General features: G+C 37.2%; 1 protein-coding gene across 1 annotated transcript in view; it reads left to right on the plus strand.

The window, feature by feature from the left end:
* MPP7 (membrane palmitoylated protein 7) overlaps positions 1-22,175 on the plus strand; it is a 388,287-nt gene that overhangs the window by 147,915 nt on the left and 218,197 nt on the right. Inside the window, exon 5 of the mRNA XM_007951924.2 lies at positions 12,360-12,478. Within this exon, the coding sequence (XP_007950115.2) occupies positions 12,360-12,478 (119 nt within the window). The remainder of the gene's footprint in view (positions 1-12,359; positions 12,479-22,175) is intronic.

A 22,175-nucleotide genomic window follows, 5' to 3' on the forward strand; every position in this document is an offset into this window, starting at 1 on the left:
TGCCCAACCTTCCTTCTGAGGAGTGGCTGGTGGGTTTGAACTGCCAGCCGTCTGGTTAGCAGGCAAGTGTCTTAACCACTATGCTACCAGAGCTCCCAAGGATAAACTTACATTTTTAAAAATTATACTTATTTTGTTATCATTGAGAATATACACAACAAAACATATACCAACTCAACAGTTTCTACATGTACAGTTCAGTGACGTTGATTACATTCTTCCAGTTACGTAAGCACTCTCATCCTCTCTTTCTGAGTTGTTCCTTCCCTATTAACATAAATGCATTGCCCTGAAGATTCCTATCTAATCTTTCAGGTTGCTGTGGTCAAATTGTTCCTGTATCAATAGATCTTTGTTGTTGTTGTTTTTTAATTGTGACTTGGGTTAAAGTTTACAGAGCAAATTCACTTTCCATACAGCAGTTCAAACACTTTATTTCAGGACATTGACTACAATTTACCACAATGCAACAGCTCCCCCTCCCACTTTCTCCCCATAGTTACCTCTTCCCTGTGCCCTTCCCTCCAGGTACTCCTGCCCCCTGAGCTGTCTTCCTGTGCATACACAGCCCTTTTAATCTCCCATAATTTTTCTTTCCAAGGAGTGTATATACTTTGTGTAAATGTTCACCTCATATGCCTATCTTTTGTTTGGCTGGAAGCCATAGGTATGGGTTCAATTCCAGACCTGAAGGGCAGCTCGGGGCCACAGACTAATGTTTTTGTGTAGTAAGTTATGCCAATTGAGCTTGATAATCTTGAGACCCCAGGTCCAACTATTCACTCCCTCCGGGTAGCTGGCTGTGGCTAAGAAGCCACCACAGTCTTGCCCCTTGTCAGCTCTACTATACACCTGGACATTGTTACAGCACATGCAAATACACATGTAGAAACGTTGTCTGCTAACCCTGTACATGAACATGGCACACTACCCCACTGCTTTGATAAACCTGACCATTCAGCCTGTCCACCCATCTATCCACTAGTTGATCAATGCTTGCCATCACTGACAACATAGTACTTTACACACAAAAAGATTCATCTTTGTTGTCTGTACCTCCTGTGCACCTGTCTATGTAGTACTTTTCACAGTGATACCTTTGCATTTATTTTCATGATTATTAATATCTTTAGTATATACTACATTTACAACTCTATGGGCAATGATTTTGCTCCTCCCCACACTGCCCTTCACCATTGTATTCCCAGCACTTGACAGTGTCTGACACATAGTAAGCACTCAGTATTTATGGACTGAAGTTGAAAAAGATTAAGAAGAATTTTGAAATGTGGAGGAAATTTGCTAACTTCGTAAACCCCTTGAAATATGTCAGATGTGATATGCTAAACCTGTTAATGAAATTTTGAGTCAGGAATGTTAGCATGCTTGTTTTGTCTTTCATATAATCTTGGGGGATTGAAGTGAGGGTGGGATGGACATGACAGCAATAACAATCATAAGGAAATTATCTGGTGAATTGATGTAAGATTGGTTGGGTGCACAATTATGCTTTGAGGATATAGTGGATAACAATCCATTGTGGCTGGAACTGAATCCGAGGGGGGAAGTTATGGATATATACTGATGGGAAAAGGTTTATGTTAGATCATCACTCAGGAATGAAAGTTTTTAGAAGTTTAATAGTAACATCTATCTTGTAAAACTCAAAGTACAGAAATACATAAAAGAAAAGTGAAAGCAATGTGTCCTGTTCCTTCTAGTTCCTCTCCCTAGATAAAACACTGATAATAGTTGGAAATACATCCAACAGACCCTTAAGCCTTCCTACGCTACCTAAAAGTGTAATGAACAAGTGAAAGAAAATAAAGTTACTGGAAAAGAGAAAATAATTTGCTTTATTTGGCATTTCTATAATTATTTGTGGGAGCTCTGGTAGCGTAGTGCCTAAGGTACTTGACTGCTAACCAGAAGGCTGGCAATTCAAACCCACCAGCCACTCCTCAGAAGGAAAGTTGGGCAATCTATGTCTGTAGTGATACCGTCTCAGAAACCCAAGGAGGGGTCGCTGTGAGTCGGGTCTGACTCGATGGCATGTAACAACAACAACAACAACATAATTATTTGTTAGATGGGAGGAGCCTTGGTGATACGGTTGTTTAAGTGCTCAGCTGCTAGCCAAAATATTGATGGTTCAAACACACCAGTTGTTCCATGGCAGAAAGACCTGGTGATCTGCTTCTGTAAAGATCACAGCCTTGGAAACCCTGTGGGGCAGCTTTGCTCTGTCCTATATGCTCTTTCTATTCTGTCACAGCTCTGAGTTGGAATCAACCCAATAGCAACTTGTTTGGTTTATTTTTTTTATTGTGATTTGGGTGAAGGTTTACAGAACAAATTCACTTTCCATATAGCAGTTCACATATACTTTGTCTCATGACATTGACCAAAGTTTACCACAATGCAACAGCTCCCCTCTCACTTCCTACCCATAGTTACCTGTTCCCTGTGTCCATCCCTCCATACACTTCTGCTTCCTGAGCTGTCTCCCTGTGCGTAAGCAGCCCTTCTTTCTCCCATGATTGTTCTCTCCAAGGAGTGTATCTACCTCAGGTAAATGTTCAACTCATATGCCTGTCTTTTGTTTGGCTGGAAACCACAGGTGTGAGTTCAATTCCAGATGTGAAGGGCAGCTAGAGGCCATAGTCTCAGTGGTTCTACCAGGCTCTATTGGACCAGCAAACCTGGTCCCTCCCTCCTTTTTTTTTCTCCACATGATTTTGAGTTTTGTTCCGTATTGTTCTCCCTCTGTATCAAGGATCTCCTACATAGATCCCCTTCCAAGTGGATGACAATGGTAGCCGGGCACCATCTAGTTCTTCTGGTCTCTCTCATAGTCATATAGGCTGCAGATTGGATAGTGTACCAGTCTCTAGGACAAATTGTTTCCAGGAATTTTGATTTTCTTCATTCTTCTTTGCTCTTGATGAGGAGAGACCCATCGCTGCATCTAGATGGCAGCTTGCTAGCTTTTAAGATTCCAGCCACTACTTGCCAAAGTAGGAGGTGGAATAATGTTTTGTATAGTATGTTATGCCAATTGAGCTTGATGTCCCCTGTGACTATGGTTCCAAGCCCTCAGGTTCAACTACTCAGTCCCTCTGGGTAGTTGGCTGTGACCAAGCAGTGACCACAACCTTGCTCCTTGGTTTATTTGTTAGCTGGAGCATTATTTCATGTATTAATTTTGTGGGCCATCTATTTCTTATGTACTATAGTCTTTATATTAATCACTTCTTTGTGGCAAATAATTAGCAGTTTCTGTGTACACCTGTTTGATTTTCTTTTTTGGATGTATGTAAATTTTATTGGTTATAAAGTCTGTCAATCATTGCCTTTTATGGTTTGTGTGGTCATTAAGGTTGTCTGTTAACTTGGCTGGGCTGTGAGTTTGAGTGGCTTGGCAGCTGGATGTACTTATTCCCCATGATGATATTGTAATCACCTTCATGGTGGAATCTGCTATGAGCATCTAAGTAGTTGAAGGGGAGTTACCTTTGGGGTGTTGTCCTGCTTCCAGTAGATATGGAGAAGCTTTGAGAAAGGTCTCTAGGTTTTTGGCACATTTTGGATTCTGCATTTGCCCGAGTCTTCTTCAGTTCCTGGACTTGAACCAGTGGTCTGCTGTGTTGCCTGTCGATTTTGGGGTTGTGCCATTTTACCTGCTGATCTTGGATTCTTCAGCCTCAATAGCTAGCAGCTGTGTGAATCAGAAGCCTCCAGCTTCAGTGGGCTTGGAGCAAAAGGCAGAGTTGAAGCCCAAGGTCAAGGGGCCTTCACCAAGCCCCTGGAGCTGGCACTCTGAAATCGGACTTCTGGTGTCCTAAACTGTAAGAGAATAAATTCCAGTTTGTTAAAGCCATCCACTTATGGTATCTTTGTTATAGTAGCACTAGGGAACTAAGGCAGTTTGACATGCTAAGAAAAGGCTTTTTTACTCCAACATGATATAAAATATTCTGTGAAATCTTCCTCTAATATTTTCATATTTTGTACTTAAAATATTCTGTTCACCTGGACTTTGTTGTCAGGTTAGGAATTTAGTTTTTCTCTTATTGCTAATAGTAAGTCATTGAAGATCTGAGTAGAAGGTTGAAATGATGAGATTATTATGAAAGTACTAAGGCAGAATTGAATTTAAGTCCTGAATATAGTATTTACTTGGCTAAATGTGTTTGCTCCTGTAAAATGGTGTTAATTGTTGTTGTTGTTGTTATGTGCCATTGAGTTGGACCTGACTTATAGTGACCCCTCCTTGGATTTCCAAGGCAGTATCACTATGGAAGTAGATTGCCCCATCTTCCTTCCGAGGAGTGGCCAGTGGGTTTGAACCGCCAGCCTTCTGGTTAGCAGTCAAGTGCCTTAGCCACTGTGTTACACACATATTTAAGGAGCCATAGTGGTACAGTGATTAAATATTCAACTACTAGCTCAAAGGTTGGTGGTTCAAACTTAACAGTTTATCCACAGGAGAAAGACATGGCAGTCTGCTTCTGTAAAGATTTACAGCCTTGGAAACCCTATGGAGCAGTTCTGCTCTGTCCTATAGGGTCTCTATGAGTCAGAATCAACTTGACAGCAGTGAATTTTGGTTTTACTGGAAGCACTAAGTGAGATAACCTATGTAGCACCTTGTGTAGCTCTGTCTAAGGTATAGTTAATACTGCTAGGAATTACTAGTAATAATTAGTCTTATTTTAAGGAGTTCTGGTGACTTAGTGCCTTAGGCATTTGACTGCTAGCTGGAAGGTTGGTGGTTCAAACCCACGAGCCCCTCCTTGGAAGGAAGATGGGGCAATCTACTTCTGTAAAGATTTGCCATCTTCAAACCCAATGAGAGTCACTGTGAGTAGGAATTGACTTGATGGCTGTGAGTTTGGTTTTTGAGCTTTTTATTTTAAGCAGCTTTATTTGTCAGTGGTAGGAAAGATAGATTCAAGGTTGAGCGAATAGAAACAGCATACTTTTTAATAATGAATTTTATTAAGCAAAGTGAAAATTGTTGAGAGTCTGACTGTGATGCAAGCTTTTACCCAGTTAAAAGTGCTATCAGATTTTTCTCATGGTTGGAGTAATTTTATAAGGTAATGAAATCTTCTAGAAGAAAGAGTTATCTTACAGAAATCTTTACAGAGCAGACTGCCACATTTTTCTCCTGTGGAGCAACTGGTAGATTTGAACCACCAACCTTTGAACTAGTAGTTGAACATGTAATCACTGTACCACCATGGCTCCCATTGGGTTTCCAAGGTGGTAAATCTTTATGGAAGCAGTCATTTCTTAAAGAGGACTCTTTATAATGATCTTGTATATTGGAAGGGTGCTTCCTTCTTGCCCAGTGACTGTGGACAAATGGTGACCCAGGGGAAGCAGCCATCTACTAGGCTGCAACCACAGTATGTCCAGTGGGAATCCCAGCCTTAGAGAGGGAGCCCTCTTCCAGTGTTGTTCCTGCTGGGTATTCTTCTTCAGTCCTAGTTTATCTTTAGAGGTTTTTCCTTTTTTTTTTTTTTTACCACTTTATAGATAATCCCCTATTACAGTTAACAAGTATTTCTATTAACTTTTCCAGTTTAAGTTACTGCATAGCTTCTGTCTCTGGATTAGATCATAACTGATGTCAAATGTACAAAGCCAAAGTTAGGGTGTGATCATTCATTAGTGTTTTAAAGAAAGTTGGTGCACTTAAACAGCTGTAGATTTACATGATTATTACTACATTCCACCTTGGGTATTCTCCATCCCAGAGTGTACTCTTTCAGGCCCTATTTTCCTTTCTTCGTGTCCTCATTTAAGTCCTGCTGATTCCGCTCTAGTCTTCTCTGACCTTCATGAATTGCTGTCCTTGAATTACTGTAACTCTTATTGTATAGATTAACAACGGACTCTTAGCATATTTTAATTTTGCTAATGTTGCTTTTTTTCTCAGTGTGTGAGTATATATCTCTATCTGCCTATCTACCTACATAAATCTTTCTGTCTGTATGTCTGTGTATCTATGTATCTATCTATCTCCCTCTTTTCCTCCCTCCCTATCTACCTACCTATCTATCTAATCAAACTGTTGCTGTTGAGTCTATTCTGACTCATGCTAATCCTATAGGACAGAGTAGAATCTTCCCCATAGAGTTTATAAGGCTATAAATCTTTATGGAAGTAGACTACCACATCTTTCACATGTAGAGTGGCTGGTGAGTTCAAATCACTGACCTTTTGATTAGCAGCTGAGAACTAATTGAACCAAGTCTCCATTCTCAGTGTGTGATGTTGTTTTCTTTGTTGTTAGGTACCGTCGAGTTGGTTCTGTCTCATAACAGTCCTAAGTATAAGAGAACAAGCACTGCTTGGTCCACTACTATACTCATAATTGTTGCTATACTTGCGCCTATGGTTGCTGTGTTAATCCATCTTGTTGAGGCTCTTCTTTTTTGCTGACCCTCTACCAAGCAGGATTATCAGGACTAGTCCCTCCTGATAATGGGCCCAAGGTACATGAGACAAAGTCTTGCTATCCTCACTTCTAAGGAACATTCTGGCTGTACTTCTTCTAAGACAGATTTGTGGGTTCTGACAGTCCATGGTATATTCAGTGTTCTTCACCAACACCATACTTGAAATGCATCAGTTCAATTTTGGTCTTCCTTATTAATTGTCCAGGTTTTGCATGTGTATGAGGTGACTCAAAATACCATGGTTTGGCTCAGGTGCACCTTCGTCTTCAAAGTGACATCTTTGCTTTTGAACACTTTAAAGAGATGTTTTGTAACAGATTATCCCAATGCAATATGTCATTTGATTTTTTCACTGCTGCTTCCAGTGGCATTGATTGTGGATCCAAGTAAAATAAAATCCTTGACAACTTCAGTCTTTTCTTTGTTTATCATGATGTTGCTAATTAGTCTATTTGTGAGGATTTTTTTTTTCTTTAGGTTGAGGTGTAATTCTTAGTGAAGTCTTTGATCTTCTTCAGTAAGTGCTTCGAGTCTTCTTCACTTTCAGCAAGCAAGTTGCGTCATCTTTATATCGCAGATTGTTAATGAGTCTTCCTTCAATCCAGCTTCAGCATTCTTCTTCATATAGTCCAGCTTTTTGGATAATTTGTTTAGCATAAAAATTGAATAAGTATTGTGAAAAGATACAACCCTTACACACACCTTTCCTAATTTTAAATTACGTAGTATCCTCTTTTTCTGTTTGAAGTGCCTCTTGATCTATGTACAGGTTCCTCACGAGCATAATGAAGTGTTCTGGAATTCCCATTCTTTGCAGTGTTATCCACAATTTGTTATGATCTACACAGTTGAATGTCCTTGCATAGTCAATAAAACATGACTAAACATCTTTCTGGTATTCTCTGCGTTCAGTTGGGATCCATCTGACATCACCAGTGATATCCTTTTTTCCATGACCTCTTCTGAGTACGCCTTGAATTTCTGGTAGTTCCCTGTCCATATACTACTGCAACTGTTTTTGAATTATCTTCAATAAAGTTTTACTTGCTTGTAATATTAATGATACTGTTTGATAATTTCCACATTCTGTTGAATCACTTTTCTTTGGATTAGGCACAGATATGGATCTTTTCCAGTCAGCTGGCCAGGCAGCTGTCTTCCAAATTTCTTGGCATAGGTGTGTGAGTGCTTCCAATGCTGCATTCATTTGTTGAAACATCTTAATTGATATTCCATTAATTCCTACAGCTTTGTTTTATGCCAATTCTTTCAGTGCATCTTGGACTTTTTCATTAATGCCGTCGATCCTTAATCTGCTGACCTTTCAGTTAATAGCTGAGCATTTAACCACTGCACCACTAGGGGTTTGTTCTCAATGTATTAGATATCTATATATATGTATTTTAAAATATGGCTTTTATTTCTACTGGAACATTTTATGAGATAATTTTATTGGAACTCTTCATGTGCATCTTTGACAGTGTCTTTTATCATATGTACCCAAATATAAGTTCAGTTTTTTTTCCTTCAAAATTATATCTTAGAGAAGATACAACTGCCTTATATTCAAGTCCATATGAAATCTTTTATAGGGTGTTCTCTCAGTTATTTCATTTAAAAATGTGTTCCTTAGAGAAGCTACATTTATTTTCATATAACTTAACCTATATTACTAATAGAGCAATTTAATCAGCTTCTCTAGAATTTTATTAGACATTTAAATATTTCATCAACATCTAAATGTTTATTCCAGTTGGATAAAAATATGTTTTTGGATCTTTTCTTGGAAAAAATAGGAGATCCCTTATAGTTAGGATTGCTTTATGTTGGGGCCTATATGATATCACCCAAACTTGTAAGATCTGAGGGTGGAGATAGTGGTCCATTCTATACTTAGTTATTATATTCCAATAACTAGGGTAGTGCTCTAAGAACTCAATAAATGTTTATTCTTAGGAATGTATCCTTTAAAGACTTAGTTTAGATGTCATTTCCTCTCTAATGATTTTTCATGATTTCTTCTTCCTTCTTTGGAAGAACTGACCATTTTGCTTGCTTTGCCACAAGACTGTTAACATTGTCCTGTACTTACTAGTAGGCTTTTCTGTGATTGTCTCTGCACTTTAAAGCCTGGAGTGTAGGGACCATGTCTGATTTGTCTTAAAGCTTGATACTTAGGTACCATCAATGCTTTTTAGACTGAGGCATTAATGGACTTGAATGAATACAGATGAGTTAACTATAACCTTCACTGTCTCAATTCTTCCTCAGATACTGGTAGATTTACATAAGTTTTAAAAGTTATACCTTATTGTCTGTATACTCTCATTACTTGTCATCTGAATCTCAAGGACCAAATACACTTGGATATCATAGTATTCTTTACTATCAGAACTCTAGAAAGTGAGTACTATGGTATTTTAAAGAAGGTGTTAGAATACAGACCCAGGTTTATGTGTGGGCGGAGATGATTTCTTGGTTCTATATAATTTGAGTCAGTATTGGGTATACTGAGACATCATACAGCTCTGGCCCAGTAGCTCTTCAACCATCTCTTTAATTTCTGGTTGGCACCATCCTATCTCTTCTGCCTTTGGTTTATGGTTACCAGATGTGGTAGCTGAACAGGAGTGACTGCTGCTGTCACTAGATTGCCAAACTGGGATGTCATATAAATTAGGATTGCACAAAGCTAGTAAAACAGAAAATTCAGCTTTATGAGGTTCTGCTAACAGTGAAATTATTACTTAAAAAATTTTAAATATAATATGGCTTATTCCCACCAAAAGTTAAGCAATACTTGGGCAAAGTTAACACTTTCCATATGTAAAAAGACTAGAGTGGTTTTTATTTCGAGCTAAGCGATTGTTTTGACTTTGAACCATTGTATTGAATTGTTGTTTTTATTCTAGAGGAAGATGCACTGAGGAAGAAAGGACATTAATTTTCATCCTGTGCCTAGGGCTAGGTGCAGCTGTATACATTGTTTCATTGAATTCTTACAGTAATGATTTTTACCATAATTTTATAAACTTGATTTCAGGATAATTGTAGATTCACGTGCAGTTGTAAAAATATTAATACAGAGAGATCTGATCTCCTTGTGCCCTTTACTCAGTTTCTTCCAATGCAACATTTTACATAATTACAGCATAGGATCACAACTGGGAAATAGACATTACACAATCTGTTGATTTTATTCAGATTTTACCAGTGTTACTTGCACTTGTGTGTGTGTTTTCTATGCAGTTTTACTACACACATAGATTACAGTTTCTTTTTAAACACATGGGAGAAACAGGCTCAGAGAAGTTATGTGACTTGTTTAACATATAGATCTGGAGTTTGAACCTAGGCCTGTTTAATTCAAACTTTAGCTTTTTCTGTAATAATAACTATTAATAATAATAGTAAACCATACTAACCCATAATAGTAACAACAATGACTGAAATTCCTCTTTACATATGAAGCATATTGGGTACTTACTATGTGCCAGGACCATTCTAGTGTATTAACTTATTTTAACCCCCCAACAACTATATCACATGAATTATAGTGAAACCTGTGGGAGTCAGAGACTCTTTTTCTGGGTTTCACAAGTGTTCTCCTTTGAAAGGGTACAGCTCACCACTTTCCTGTTTCTATTAGTGGAAGATTTTTTTTTTTCCTTCTCTGACAGGTTTTCGCCTTACACAGATTCCAGCTTTCATAGGCTTTACCGTACAATTGAATTAGTAGTGTTAAATAAAGACTACATCTAATTACCAAAGAACAGCTAATTATTTTCACAGCTTTTGAAATCGTAACAAAATAATGAGATTTTCCCCTCTTTTTACATATTTTTAGTGGTTTCCTTAGTAAAACACATGTATTATGAGTTATATTTCATGTAGAAGCAGAAAACAGAGCAGGGAGATTTCTCTCCTAAGTGATTTCTTCTTGTTGTTATGTGCCGTCGAGTTGGACCTGACTCATAGCGACCCCTCCTTGGGTTTCTGAGGCTGTATCACTATGGAAGTAGATTGCCCCATCTTCCTTCCGAGGAGTGGCTAGTGAGTTTGAACTGCCAGACTTCTGGTTAGCAGTCAAGTGATTTCTTGTTACATAATCTAAATTGCTTCACAGATAGTTGTTAAGCACATTATTTCTTAGTGGAGTTATCATATTACATGGATGGGGATGGATGGCTAAATGTCTCTATATCCATTGTCTACCTTTGAACCTCTGACCTTAACCACTGATCTTGGCAATTATTGTTGACTTTAAAATATGTGTGTGTGTGTGTGTGTGTGTAACCTGTGTTATTATTGTATATTATATAGATGAGATGCCTTAAATATAATTTGAGCTGAATTAGGCACAATGCCAGATTTTTAAATGAATAAATGTAAAATCACCAAGAATACTAAAGAATGTAATTGAGAGAATTAAAGAAAATAGTATTTAGCTTTTTGTCCAAAACTAAATATATAACTAAAAACTAAATAAATAACTAAACAAAACCAAACTCACTGCCGTCAAGTGCCGTCGAGTCGATTTCAACTCATAGTAACCTCTCCTTGGGTTTGTGAGGCAGTATCACTACAGAAATAGATTGCCCAACCTTCCTTCCGAGGAGTGACTGGTGGGTTTGAACCACCAGCCTTCTGGTTAGCAGAAATGCCTTAGGCACTACGCCACCAGAACTTCAGCCCAGGAATGTTTAAATCTAATTCACTCTTCCAGGTTACATATCTAACTTTCAAAATAGTACTGAATGCATTTGATTATGAATTATCACTGATTAGTAGAATATTCTAACACTTTAGGACGATGATGGATAGAATAATCAGCAGCCCATAATTTACTCATTACTCTTTGCTAGTTAAATATCTTGTAAAGCTGTCCCTGTGATGAACAGCAGCACTTATTCAGACTAAAAATAACAACAGTACTGTGTGCTGTAGGTCCCAGGAGGTCTTGGTGTTTTTGTAGACAGCAGACAGAAATAAAAGGAATTTTGTCCTTTTTACCTCATGTAATCCCACTGGAAAATGAAACATGTGCTATGAGTTGATACCGTCTTATGCCAGGTCACCTCCCTAAAGAGTCTCGGGCAAGCACTGTTGCAACATTTCTTGGACAGCAGTCTGACAGCATCTGAACAAGATGGATAGTTTATGAAATTCGCTACTGTGGAACACTGTGCTACTGTCTGTCCCTACTAAGCATCTAATGAGGAGTGCCATGAGTAACCTGGATCTGTTACTTTACTCTTTGAGTGGGTTTTAGACACACTTTACATACCTGAAAACTAGAGTCACATTTAAACTAAATTTAAGCTAACTTTGTTTTTTCAAATGCTTGACCATGATAACCCCACATATGGTTTATCTTGTCTTACTTCTCAGAACTTTATTTTGAATGCTAGATACTGTGAACATTTTTGATGCAAAATATTACTAGGAACTATTTGGAAACCACAAAACCATTTTAATGGACCACTCTATCAATTTTCTGCTCTTCTAAGGAAGTTTTTCCTATTCATGACTCATTTCACTCTTTGGCTAGCACTTAGGGAAATGTAATAACGACTAAGAAAAGGAATGTATTCTTTTTCTTCTCTTTTGAAAACTTGTACACATTTTCTGTCTAGGGTTATGTAAACTTGGATGACTAGAAAGTTGACAACTGCGAAAGATCAAAACTAGCCTGTTAATACATATGTCTTTGGAATTAAAAAAATAAAAAAAATTCCTTTGTTTCTTTGGAGAAGTGCTTTACTTGATGGCCTAGAATACAAACCTAGTAAAAAACGACATGTTCCAGGCTGTCATTTACACACACCTTAAGCGAAATTAATGAGATCACCCTAAGATTACGCTTTGTGTTTTATTTTCATTTTATAGGTCTGTATGAGCTGTTGGCTGCTCTGCCAGCCCAGCTGCAGCCACATGTGGATAGCCAGGAAGACCTGACCTTCCTCTGGGATATGTTTGGTGAAAAAAGCCTGCATTCACTGGTGAAGGTAAACCATGCTGATGTCAGATTCTCGTTGAGAAAAGCATACGGAAAAATATTTTGAGCGCCATCTAGTAAACCAGAGATCAAATTGTTGCTCTCTGCAAACAAAACATCCTTGTTTCATTTCACTGACGGGTGTGGAAGTTGTTAAAAGATTCTACCAAAAACACATAGATGATTTCACTTAATAGTGAAATAGTGGTGATCTGGGTGTGCATACTAATGCAGCAAACATGTGTTCTCCCTTGTTTAGAGAAAAGAATATGAAATAAAAGCAGGGAGATTTAGACTTCTTTATGGTCAACATTCATGAGCTGGAATTTAACTTAAATAAATAAATATTCACAGCAAAAATTAGAAGGAATATATTTTCTGAGGTCAAGGATGGCAGCAGTTCAGTAGCCACATTAATTTAAAATAATTTCCTTTAACAAAGTCAACTGAAATTCTAGTAAGCTGTTTCTTTTATTGGCTTGACTCTACTGAAGTGATATTTTGTGTATAAATACATTAATGCTAAATATGCATAAAAACAGTTTTTGGAGGGAGTTTTCATAAAGAATCATGCCATGAAAACGATCAGTCACTAAAAATCAGATCTTGCCATAGAGCAACACTGGGAGTGATCAGAAATCTTAAAATAGTAAAATGAGAACAAGAAACTTACTGGAAAATATGCCACTCTTGCTTCTGGAAATATGAATTGCATTTTCTTTTATTTAACTCAAGCTGAAGGGAATTTAGAGGTCTTACTCCAGTCTGTAAGAGGTAGGAACCCATGTCTCAACAATATCTGGACCTATACTTAATTTAGCTAGATTTGTTATGGTTGTCTGTCAAGATAAGAGGCTTTTAATTGATACATAATTTTTGAAAATAAGCAACTTCTCCATTGCAATCACTTTACAAACAGCTGAATTCTTACTACAGTTTTTCTGTGTTGTCAAATTTATTGTAATTTGTATGTCTTACATAGTGACAACTTTCAAGAAGTGAAGGTGTTAATATATGACATTTAAAGACCAGATGGCTTTGATTGTTTATTATTGTTATTTTTGATAATAGTGTCATTGCCAAGTGGTTTGTTAGAAATGGTCTTTAGTTGTAATTGACCAAGTTTGTGACTTTGTGAGGTGACCAAAAAATATTGCTGTGTTGAATATATGCAAGTTGAACAACTATGGATTTGGGTAGATTGCTTTGACCTTCTGATAAAAGAAATAAAATATATTTAAAGTGGGATTATCACCCCTTACTCCATAAACATGCCCTAAAACAATGGAGGCATGTTGGTTTGTATTTACAACTTGGCTTCATTCTCTGTTTTCTAACTTAAATAAAATGGAAATTATAATACCCATTGACAAGGTTATTTGTGAATTTCACATACAATCTTGAAGATCTAAGTTACTTGATAGTTATAGAGGATAGGTGAAAATAAATAGGCATTATTTAACATCGAGGAAAAAGTTAATTATCATAGCATGCAAAGGACTGAAAAGTAACTAAAAGATGGCTGTTATTTCTATTAAAGAAATAAAAACAAATGTATAATAAAATTAGCTATACTGCCTTTAAAGAGCTCTGGTGGTGTAGTGGTTAAGGCATTTGGCTTTAATCAAAAGGTTGGTGGTTCAAACCCATCAGATGCTTTGCAGAAGAAAGATGGGGCAACCTGTTTCTGTAATGATTTACAGTCTTAGAAACTCAATGGGGGTCACTAGGAGTTGGAATAGACTCAATGGTAGTGAGCTTGGGTACTGGCTTTTGAGTTTTAAGCATAGCCCCCACCCCCAAATGCATGTCAATATTAAGTGGTTAGGAAGCATGCTAGAGAGTATAGGTATCTGGTTTTATAAATACAGTGAAGTAAATAAACTGATATTGCCAATATTTAAGTAGTACAAAAACACATGTACCTATTGCAGATATTTCTAGTAATTACTATGTGTTTTTTAAACTTTATTATGTAACTTTAGTGCATTCTTAATTTCTTCATAGTTCTCCAAACCCCCAGACTTTTACCTCATGGAGACCTCAAGTGTGCCCTTTGACTCATTGTATTAGTTTTCAAATACATAAAGCTTAAAATAACTCCATGATACAAGCTTATGGGATTGTAGCTTTAAACAGCTGGAACAAAATTGCTTAGTTATATTCCAAGTGCCTTTACTTGAGGATGGGTGATAAAAGCCTTCAACTCTTGTACATAAATCTTAGCAGAGCAAAAGGAATTTGTTTAAAGGATTTGTTTTAGAGTGAATCAAGAAGTGCTTTGGTTTTGTGCTCTTTTGCCTGCAGTTAAAACTGTCGGTATGTGATTTAGCATTGGATGAATACAAAAGTTGATTTTATTCTACCATGGAATTCTCATAGTTGTCATCTTATTTTGTTGTCTGTGTGTGTGTGTGTTTTTTTGTTCAAGTGCTTGTTAAATCACCACACAGTTTTAAATACATAGAAATAACTCCAACTTTTTGTCTAATAAGGCACCCTGGTGGCACAGTGGGTAAACATTCGACAGCTCACAAAGGTTGGTGGTTCAAACCCATCAGCTGCCCCAGGGGAGAAAGATATGGAAGTTTGCTTTCGTAATGATTTAAGCCTAAGAAACCTTATGGGGCAATTCTACTCTTTCCTTTCAGGTTGCTATAAGTTGGAATCAACTCAGCAGCAAGGGGTTTGGGTTTGGTGTTTTGTCTAATGTAAAATATTCTGAAGAAAGACAGTTTTGAGAGTGCAGTATATGTAACAGTTTCAGCATGCTGTGTTAGGTTATGGGTCTGGCAGAAATACTGTAGTATATGGGCTTGCCGCTTAGAAAAGAAATGTGCTCCTGTCAAGTGTTAGAGAGCCCCTGGGTGGTGCAGATGATTAAGTGCTCAGCTATTAACCAGAAGATTGGTGGCCCCAAATTACCCAGAGATACCTTAGAAAAAGGCCTTCTGATCTGCTTCCAAAATACCACTTGAAATGCTATGGAAGGCAGTTCTACTTTGAAACACATGGGATTGCCATGAGTTGGAACTGTTGTGACAGCAACTGGTTTTTAGTTTCATAGTGTTAAACCCACTGCCATCGAGTTGATTCTGACTCATAGCAATGCTACAGGACAAAGTAGAACTGCCTGACAGAGTTTCTAAGGAGATAATCTTTACAGAATTATTTCAGCATAATTTTACTTGCATGTGATGCTAATGATATTGTTTGATAATTTTTTACATTCTATTGGATCACCTTTTTTTTTTGGAATGGGCACAGATATGAACGTCTTCCAGTTGGTTGGCCAAGTAGCCATCTTCCAAATCTCTTGGCATAAGTGAATGAGCACTTCCAGTGTTGTATCCATTCGTTGAAATATCTGAATGGGTAATCCGTCACTTCCTGGAGCCTTCTATTTTGCCAGTTCCTTTAGTGCAGTTTGGACTTCTTTCTTCAATTCCATTGATTCTTGATCATATGTTACCTTTTGAAATGGTTGAACATCGACCAGTTATTTTGGGTATAGTAACTCTGTGTATTCGTTCCATCTTCTTTTGATGCTTCCTGCATCATTCAATATTTTGCCCATGGAATCCTTCAGTATCGCAACTTGAGGCTGAATTTTTTCTTCAGTTCTTGCAGCTTGAGAAATGCCAAGCATGTTCTTCACTTTTGCTTTTTAACTCCAGGTCTTTGCACATTTCATTACATTTTACTTTGTCTTCTCAAGCTGCCCTTTGAAATCTTCTGTTCAGATCTTTTACTTTATGGTATCTTCCATTTGCTTTAGCTCCTCTCTGTTTAAGAGCTAGTTTAAGAGTCTCTTCTGATACCCTTTTTTTTTTTCTTTCCCGTCTTTTTAATAACCTTTTACTTTTTTCACGTATGTTTTTCTTGATTTCATTCCTCAGCTGGTCTGGTGTTCGGTCATTGGTGTTCAGTGCATCAAATCTGTTCTTCAGATGGTCTCTAAATTAAGCTGGGATTTACTCAAGGTCACATTTTGGCTCCTGTGGACTTGTTTTAATTTTCTTCTGTTTCACCTTGAATTAGCAAATGAGCAATTAATGATCTGTTCTACAGTTGGCCCTTGGCCTTGTTCATACTGACTTTATTGAGCTTTTTCATAGTCTGTTTACACAGATGGAGTCAGTTTGGTTCTTGTGTATGCTGTGTGGCAAAGTCCTCATGCATAGTCACTGTTAATATTGTTGAAAAAGGTATTTGTAATAAATAAGTTGTTGTTCAGGCAAGATTCTGCTGCATGATCTCCACCATCATTCTGTCACCAAGGCTGTATTTTCTGACTACCAATGCTTCTTTGTTTACAACTTTTGCATTACAATCACCAGTAATTATCAATCCATTGTGAATTCCATGTTTGGTCATTTTCAGAATGCAGCAGTTGCTAAAATTCTTCAATTACCTCAACTTTTGCTTTGGTAGTTAGTACATACATTTGAACAATAATACTATTAACTGGTCTTCCTTGTAGATATATGGATATTATCCTACTAATGACAACATTGTACTTCAGGATAGATCTTGAATATATTTTTTTTTTTTTTTTTTAATTATAAATGTAATGCCATTCCTCTTTGTCATTCCCATCATAGTAGACCATGTGAATGTCCAGCTCAAAATGACCAATACCAGTGCATTTCAACTCACTAATGCCTAGGATGTCAATTGATTTCTGTGTTTCATTTCTTTTTTGACAACTTCTAATTTTCCTAGTCATACTTAATATATTCCTCATTCAAGTTTAATGGAGTAAAATTATGCTGAAAATAATTCAGAAGCAGTTGCAGTGCTACTGCCAGAAATTCAATCTGGATTCAGAAGAGGATATATCATTGCTGATGTCAGATGGATGTTGGCTGAAAGCAAAGAATACCAAAAAGATGTTTACCTGTGTTTTACTGACTATGCAAAGATGTTTGTGTGGATCATAACGAATGATGGATAACATTGTGAAGAATGAGAGTTCCAGAACACTTAATTGTGCTCATGTGGAACCTGTGCATAGACCAAGAGGTAGTTGTTCAGATAGAGCAAGAGGATACTGCACGTTTTAAAATCAGGAAAAGTGTGTGTCAGGGTTGTATCTTTTCACCATACTTATTCAGTCTGTATGCTGAGCAAATAATCCAAGAAGCTGGACTTTATGAAAAAGAACATGGCATCAGGATTGGAGGAAGACTCATTAACAACCTGTGTTATGCAGATGACACAACCTTGCTTGCTAAAATGGAGAAGACTTGAAGCACTTACTCATGAAGATTAAAGGCTACAGCCTTCAGTGGATGGATTACTCCTCAACATAAAGAAAACAAAAATCCTCACAACTGGACCAATAAGCAACATCATGATAAATGAAGATAAGATTGAAGTTGTTGAGGATTTCATTTTACTTGGATTCACAATGCAATGCCCATGGAAGCAGGAGTCAAGAAATCAGATGATGTATTTCACTGGGCATATCTGCTGCAAAAGACTTCTTTAAAGTGTTAAAGAGCAAAGATGTTACTTTGAAGACAAAGGTGTGCTTGACCCAAGCCATGATCTTTTTAATAGTTTTCATATTCGTGTATGAATTGGACAATTAATAAGGAAGACCACAGAAGAATTGGTGCATTTGAATTCTGGTGTTGGTGAAGAATATTGAATGTACCATGGACTGAAAGAAGAATGAGCAGATCTGTCTTGGAGGAAATACAACTGAAATACTCCTTAGAAGTGAGGGTGGCGAGACTTGGCCTCTCGTATGTTGGGCATGTTGTCAAGAGGGCACAGTCTCTGATGAAGGACATCATGCTTATTAAAGTAGATGGTTGGTGTAAAAGAGGAAGACCCTCAACAAGTGGCTGACGCAAGGGCTCAAGCCTAGTGACTATTGTGATGATGATGGCGCAGGACTGGGCAATGTTTCTTTCTATTGTACATAAGGTCACTGTGAGTCGAAACTGAATCAATGCTGTTTAACTATCTTTACAGAAGCAGGACTGCCACATGTTTCTCCCATAGAGTAGATGGTGGGTTCGAATGACCATTCATTTAGCAGCCAAGTGCTCAGCTACTGTGCTACCAGGGCTCCTTATTTCAGAGAAAGCACACTTCAAGAAAAATTATAAGAGGCATTACATAATAATAAAAGAGTCAGTTGTCTAAGAAAACATAAAAATTCTTATTATGTATGCATCTATAAAGAGAATGTCAAAATACATGAAGGAAGACTAAAAGAATCATAAGGAGAAATAGACAAATACACTATTAGAGATAGGGATTTTACTATTCTTCTATAAGTAATTCACAGATCCAGTAGGAAGCAAATCAGTAAGGATATATTGAATGGCACCGTCGATCAGTTGGTAATTATAGACTACTTCATCCACCAACAGCTGAATACATATTATTCTCAGTTTCACATGGAGCTATCACTAAGACAGACCATATTCTGAGTCATAAAATATACCTTAAATAATTTAAAAGACTAAAACTCCAAGGTATCCTCTCAGACCACAATAAAATTAAACTAGAAATCAGTAATGGAAAGACAGTTGGAAAATCTCAAACTATTTGGAGATAAAAATAAGACTTCTGTATAACACATGGGTCAAGGGAGTCTTATAGAGGAATGCTGAAATCAATACTTTGAGGTAAATAATATACAACATACCAAAATTTGTGGAATGTAATTAAAACAATGCTTTGAGGGAAATTTATAACACTGAATAAATATTTAGAAAAGAAAGACTTAAAATCAATCTAATCTTTCACCTTCAGAAACCAGAAAAAGAAGAGCAAGATAAACATAAAGCAGACAAAAGAAATGATAGAATTAGAGCAAAAATCAATGATACTGAAAAAATAAATGAAAAAGAGTAAAAAAGTGAAACCAAATGCTGGTTTTCTGGAAAAAGCAATAAAATTGGTAAATCTGTATTTAAGGTAACCAAAAAAGAAGAGAGAAAACACAAACAATTAATGTCAGAAATGAAGAGGAATTATTGGTCCCATGGACATTAAAATGGTAAAATTAAAATGGTAACAAATATTATGAATAAGTATATGCCCACAAATTTGATAACTTAGATGAAATTGACCAATTCCTGAAAGACACATTCTACTAAACTCATACAAGGAGAGACACATACTATGAATTGACCTATATTTAGTAAAGAAATTGAATCGGTAACTAATAACTTTCCAAAAAAAGAAAGCGCCATGCCCAGAGAGTTTCACTGGTGAATTCTACCAGATATTTAAGGAAGTAATGATACCTGTTCCTTAACAAGGTCTTTCAGAAAAATACAGGCAAAGGGACACTGTCTAACTTATTCTATGAGACCAGCATTGGCCTAACAGCAAAAACTAAGACATTACGAACCCAAAAATTCTCTGCCGTGGAATTGATTCTGACTCATAGCGACCCTGTAAGACAAAGTAGAACTGCCCCATAAGGTTTTCCAGACTGTAAATCTTTATAGAAGGAGGCTGCCACATCTTTCTCCTGCAGAGCACTTGGTGCGTTCATACTGCCTGCCTTTTGGTAAGCAGCCAAGCACTTAACCACTATGCCACCAGGGCTCCTAAAGATATCACAAGAAAGGAAATTTTCAGACCACTATTTCCCATGGCCAGACTTGGTCTGACCTACTTTGGTCACGTTGTTAGAAGGGACCATTCCCTAGAGAAAGAGATCATGCTTGGTAAAGTGGAGGGTCAACGAAAAAGGGGAAGGCCCTCAACAAGATGGACTGACAAAGTGGCTGCAATGATGGGCTCAAGTATAGCAAGGATTGTGAGGCTGGCACAGGACTGGGCAGTCTTTCCTTCTGTTGTACATAGGGTCACTATGAGTTGGAGCTGACTTGATGGCACCTAACAACAACAGCAACAACAGCAACAACAACCTCTCATGAATACAAAAGTCAAAATCCTCAATAAAGTATTACCAAATCCAATCCAGTATGTATGAAAATAATTATACAACATGACAAGTGGGATTTATTTCAGGTATGTGAGGATGATTTAACATTCAAAAATTCATTAATATAATCCATCACATCAACATTCAGAAAAATCATATGATCAATAGATGCAGAAGAAGCATTTGACAAAATCCAACGCCCATTCACAATAAGTGTTCTTTGAATACATGTTATTATCATTTGAATACATGTTGTTATCATTCAGCAAAACTAAGAAGAGTAAAACCATATATTGCTAAGTAAAACAGAAAAGGAGCTCTGGTGGTGTCAAAGTTAAAGAATAGTCAGGTTGGAACCCACCAGCTGTTCTCTGTGGGAGAAAGATGTGGCAATCTCCTTCCTTGAAGGTTTACAGCCTTAGAGTAAACTTGAAAGCAACAGGTTGTTTGTCTGAAATGGATATAGGTGTTTGTTCTGGTTACCTAGTGCCACTCTGACAGAAATATACCACAAATGGGATGGCTTTAACAAACAGGAATTTATTATTACAATTTGGAGGCTTTAAGTCAAAGTTCAAAGTGCCAGGCTCTAGGGGCTGGGTGAAAGCCCCTCAACCCTTAGTTGCAGCTCTGCCTCCTGCTCCCGGCCCACTGAAGCTGGAGGCTTTTCTTTACTCAGCTGCTGGTTACTGAGACTGACAAACCCAAGGTTGACAAGTAAAAAGGTACAGTCCTGATGTTACCAAACCACGTCGCAGGCCATTAATTCAAGTCTCTTGAAAGTCCCAAGGTCGACAGAGCATGGCAGGCTGCTGAACAACGACTCAGCTACATGCAGGGTTCAAGTGTGCCATAGGCTAGAGACCGTTCCCAAATCTGCTATTTATATAGTGGAAGCAGACCACATACCCAAAGCAGCTACTCAGCTGCTTGTGGTAGATCCCACCATGGAGTTGATTGCCAGTCTCATCATGAGGAACAACCACCGCCTAGCCACTCAACCAGGCCCAGGCAGGTTGTTACACAAACATAACCACCACAGTATTCAAGATTTCTTTTGGGTTGTGCTAATATGGTATATCTTTCTCCATCTCTTTATGTTTTAATATGTTTCTTTATATTTAAAGTGGATTTCTTGTGTGTTGTCTGATCTCTCTTGTTTTAAGTGAGCATTTTAATATTCCATTTATTCCCTTCTTCCAGCATATTATTAAACTTATTTTTTTAAAGTGATTGTTCCAGAGTGTGTGCAATATACGTTTATAACTAATCTATGTCCGCTTTCTTGTAACACTATACCACTTCACAGGTAATGCAGATACCTTATAACAAATATTCTCAATTCTTTCCTTCCCCTTCCTTATAATGTTCCTGGCATTCTTTTCACTTATCCCTATATTATTACCATATACATTGTTGCTATTATTACTTTGAATAAAATATTATCTATTAGAGCAATTAAAAATATGAAAACAAAAGATTTTATTTTACCTTTTGTACTTTGATGCTTTTCCTTTCTCTCTGTAGAGTTTATGACCCGTATCATTTCCCTTCTCTCTGAAGAACTTCTTTTAACATTTCCTGAAATACAGGTGTATTGGAGAAAATTCCCTAAGTTTTTCTTTTTCTTTTTCTTTTTTTAAATTTTTTATTGTGATTTGGGTGAAGATTTACAGAGAAAATTCACTTTGCATACAGCAGTTCACATATACTTTGTCTCATGTCATTGACCACAGTTTACCACAATGCAACAGCTCCCCTCCCATTTCCTCCCCATAGTTACCTC

The sequence above is a fragment of the Orycteropus afer genome, unplaced genomic scaffold (genome assembly GCF_000298275.1).
Source record: "Orycteropus afer afer isolate SDZICR_OR568_19922 unplaced genomic scaffold, OryAfe1.0 scaffold00319, whole genome shotgun sequence".
Taxonomy (NCBI): Eukaryota; Metazoa; Chordata; class Mammalia; order Tubulidentata; family Orycteropodidae; genus Orycteropus; species Orycteropus afer.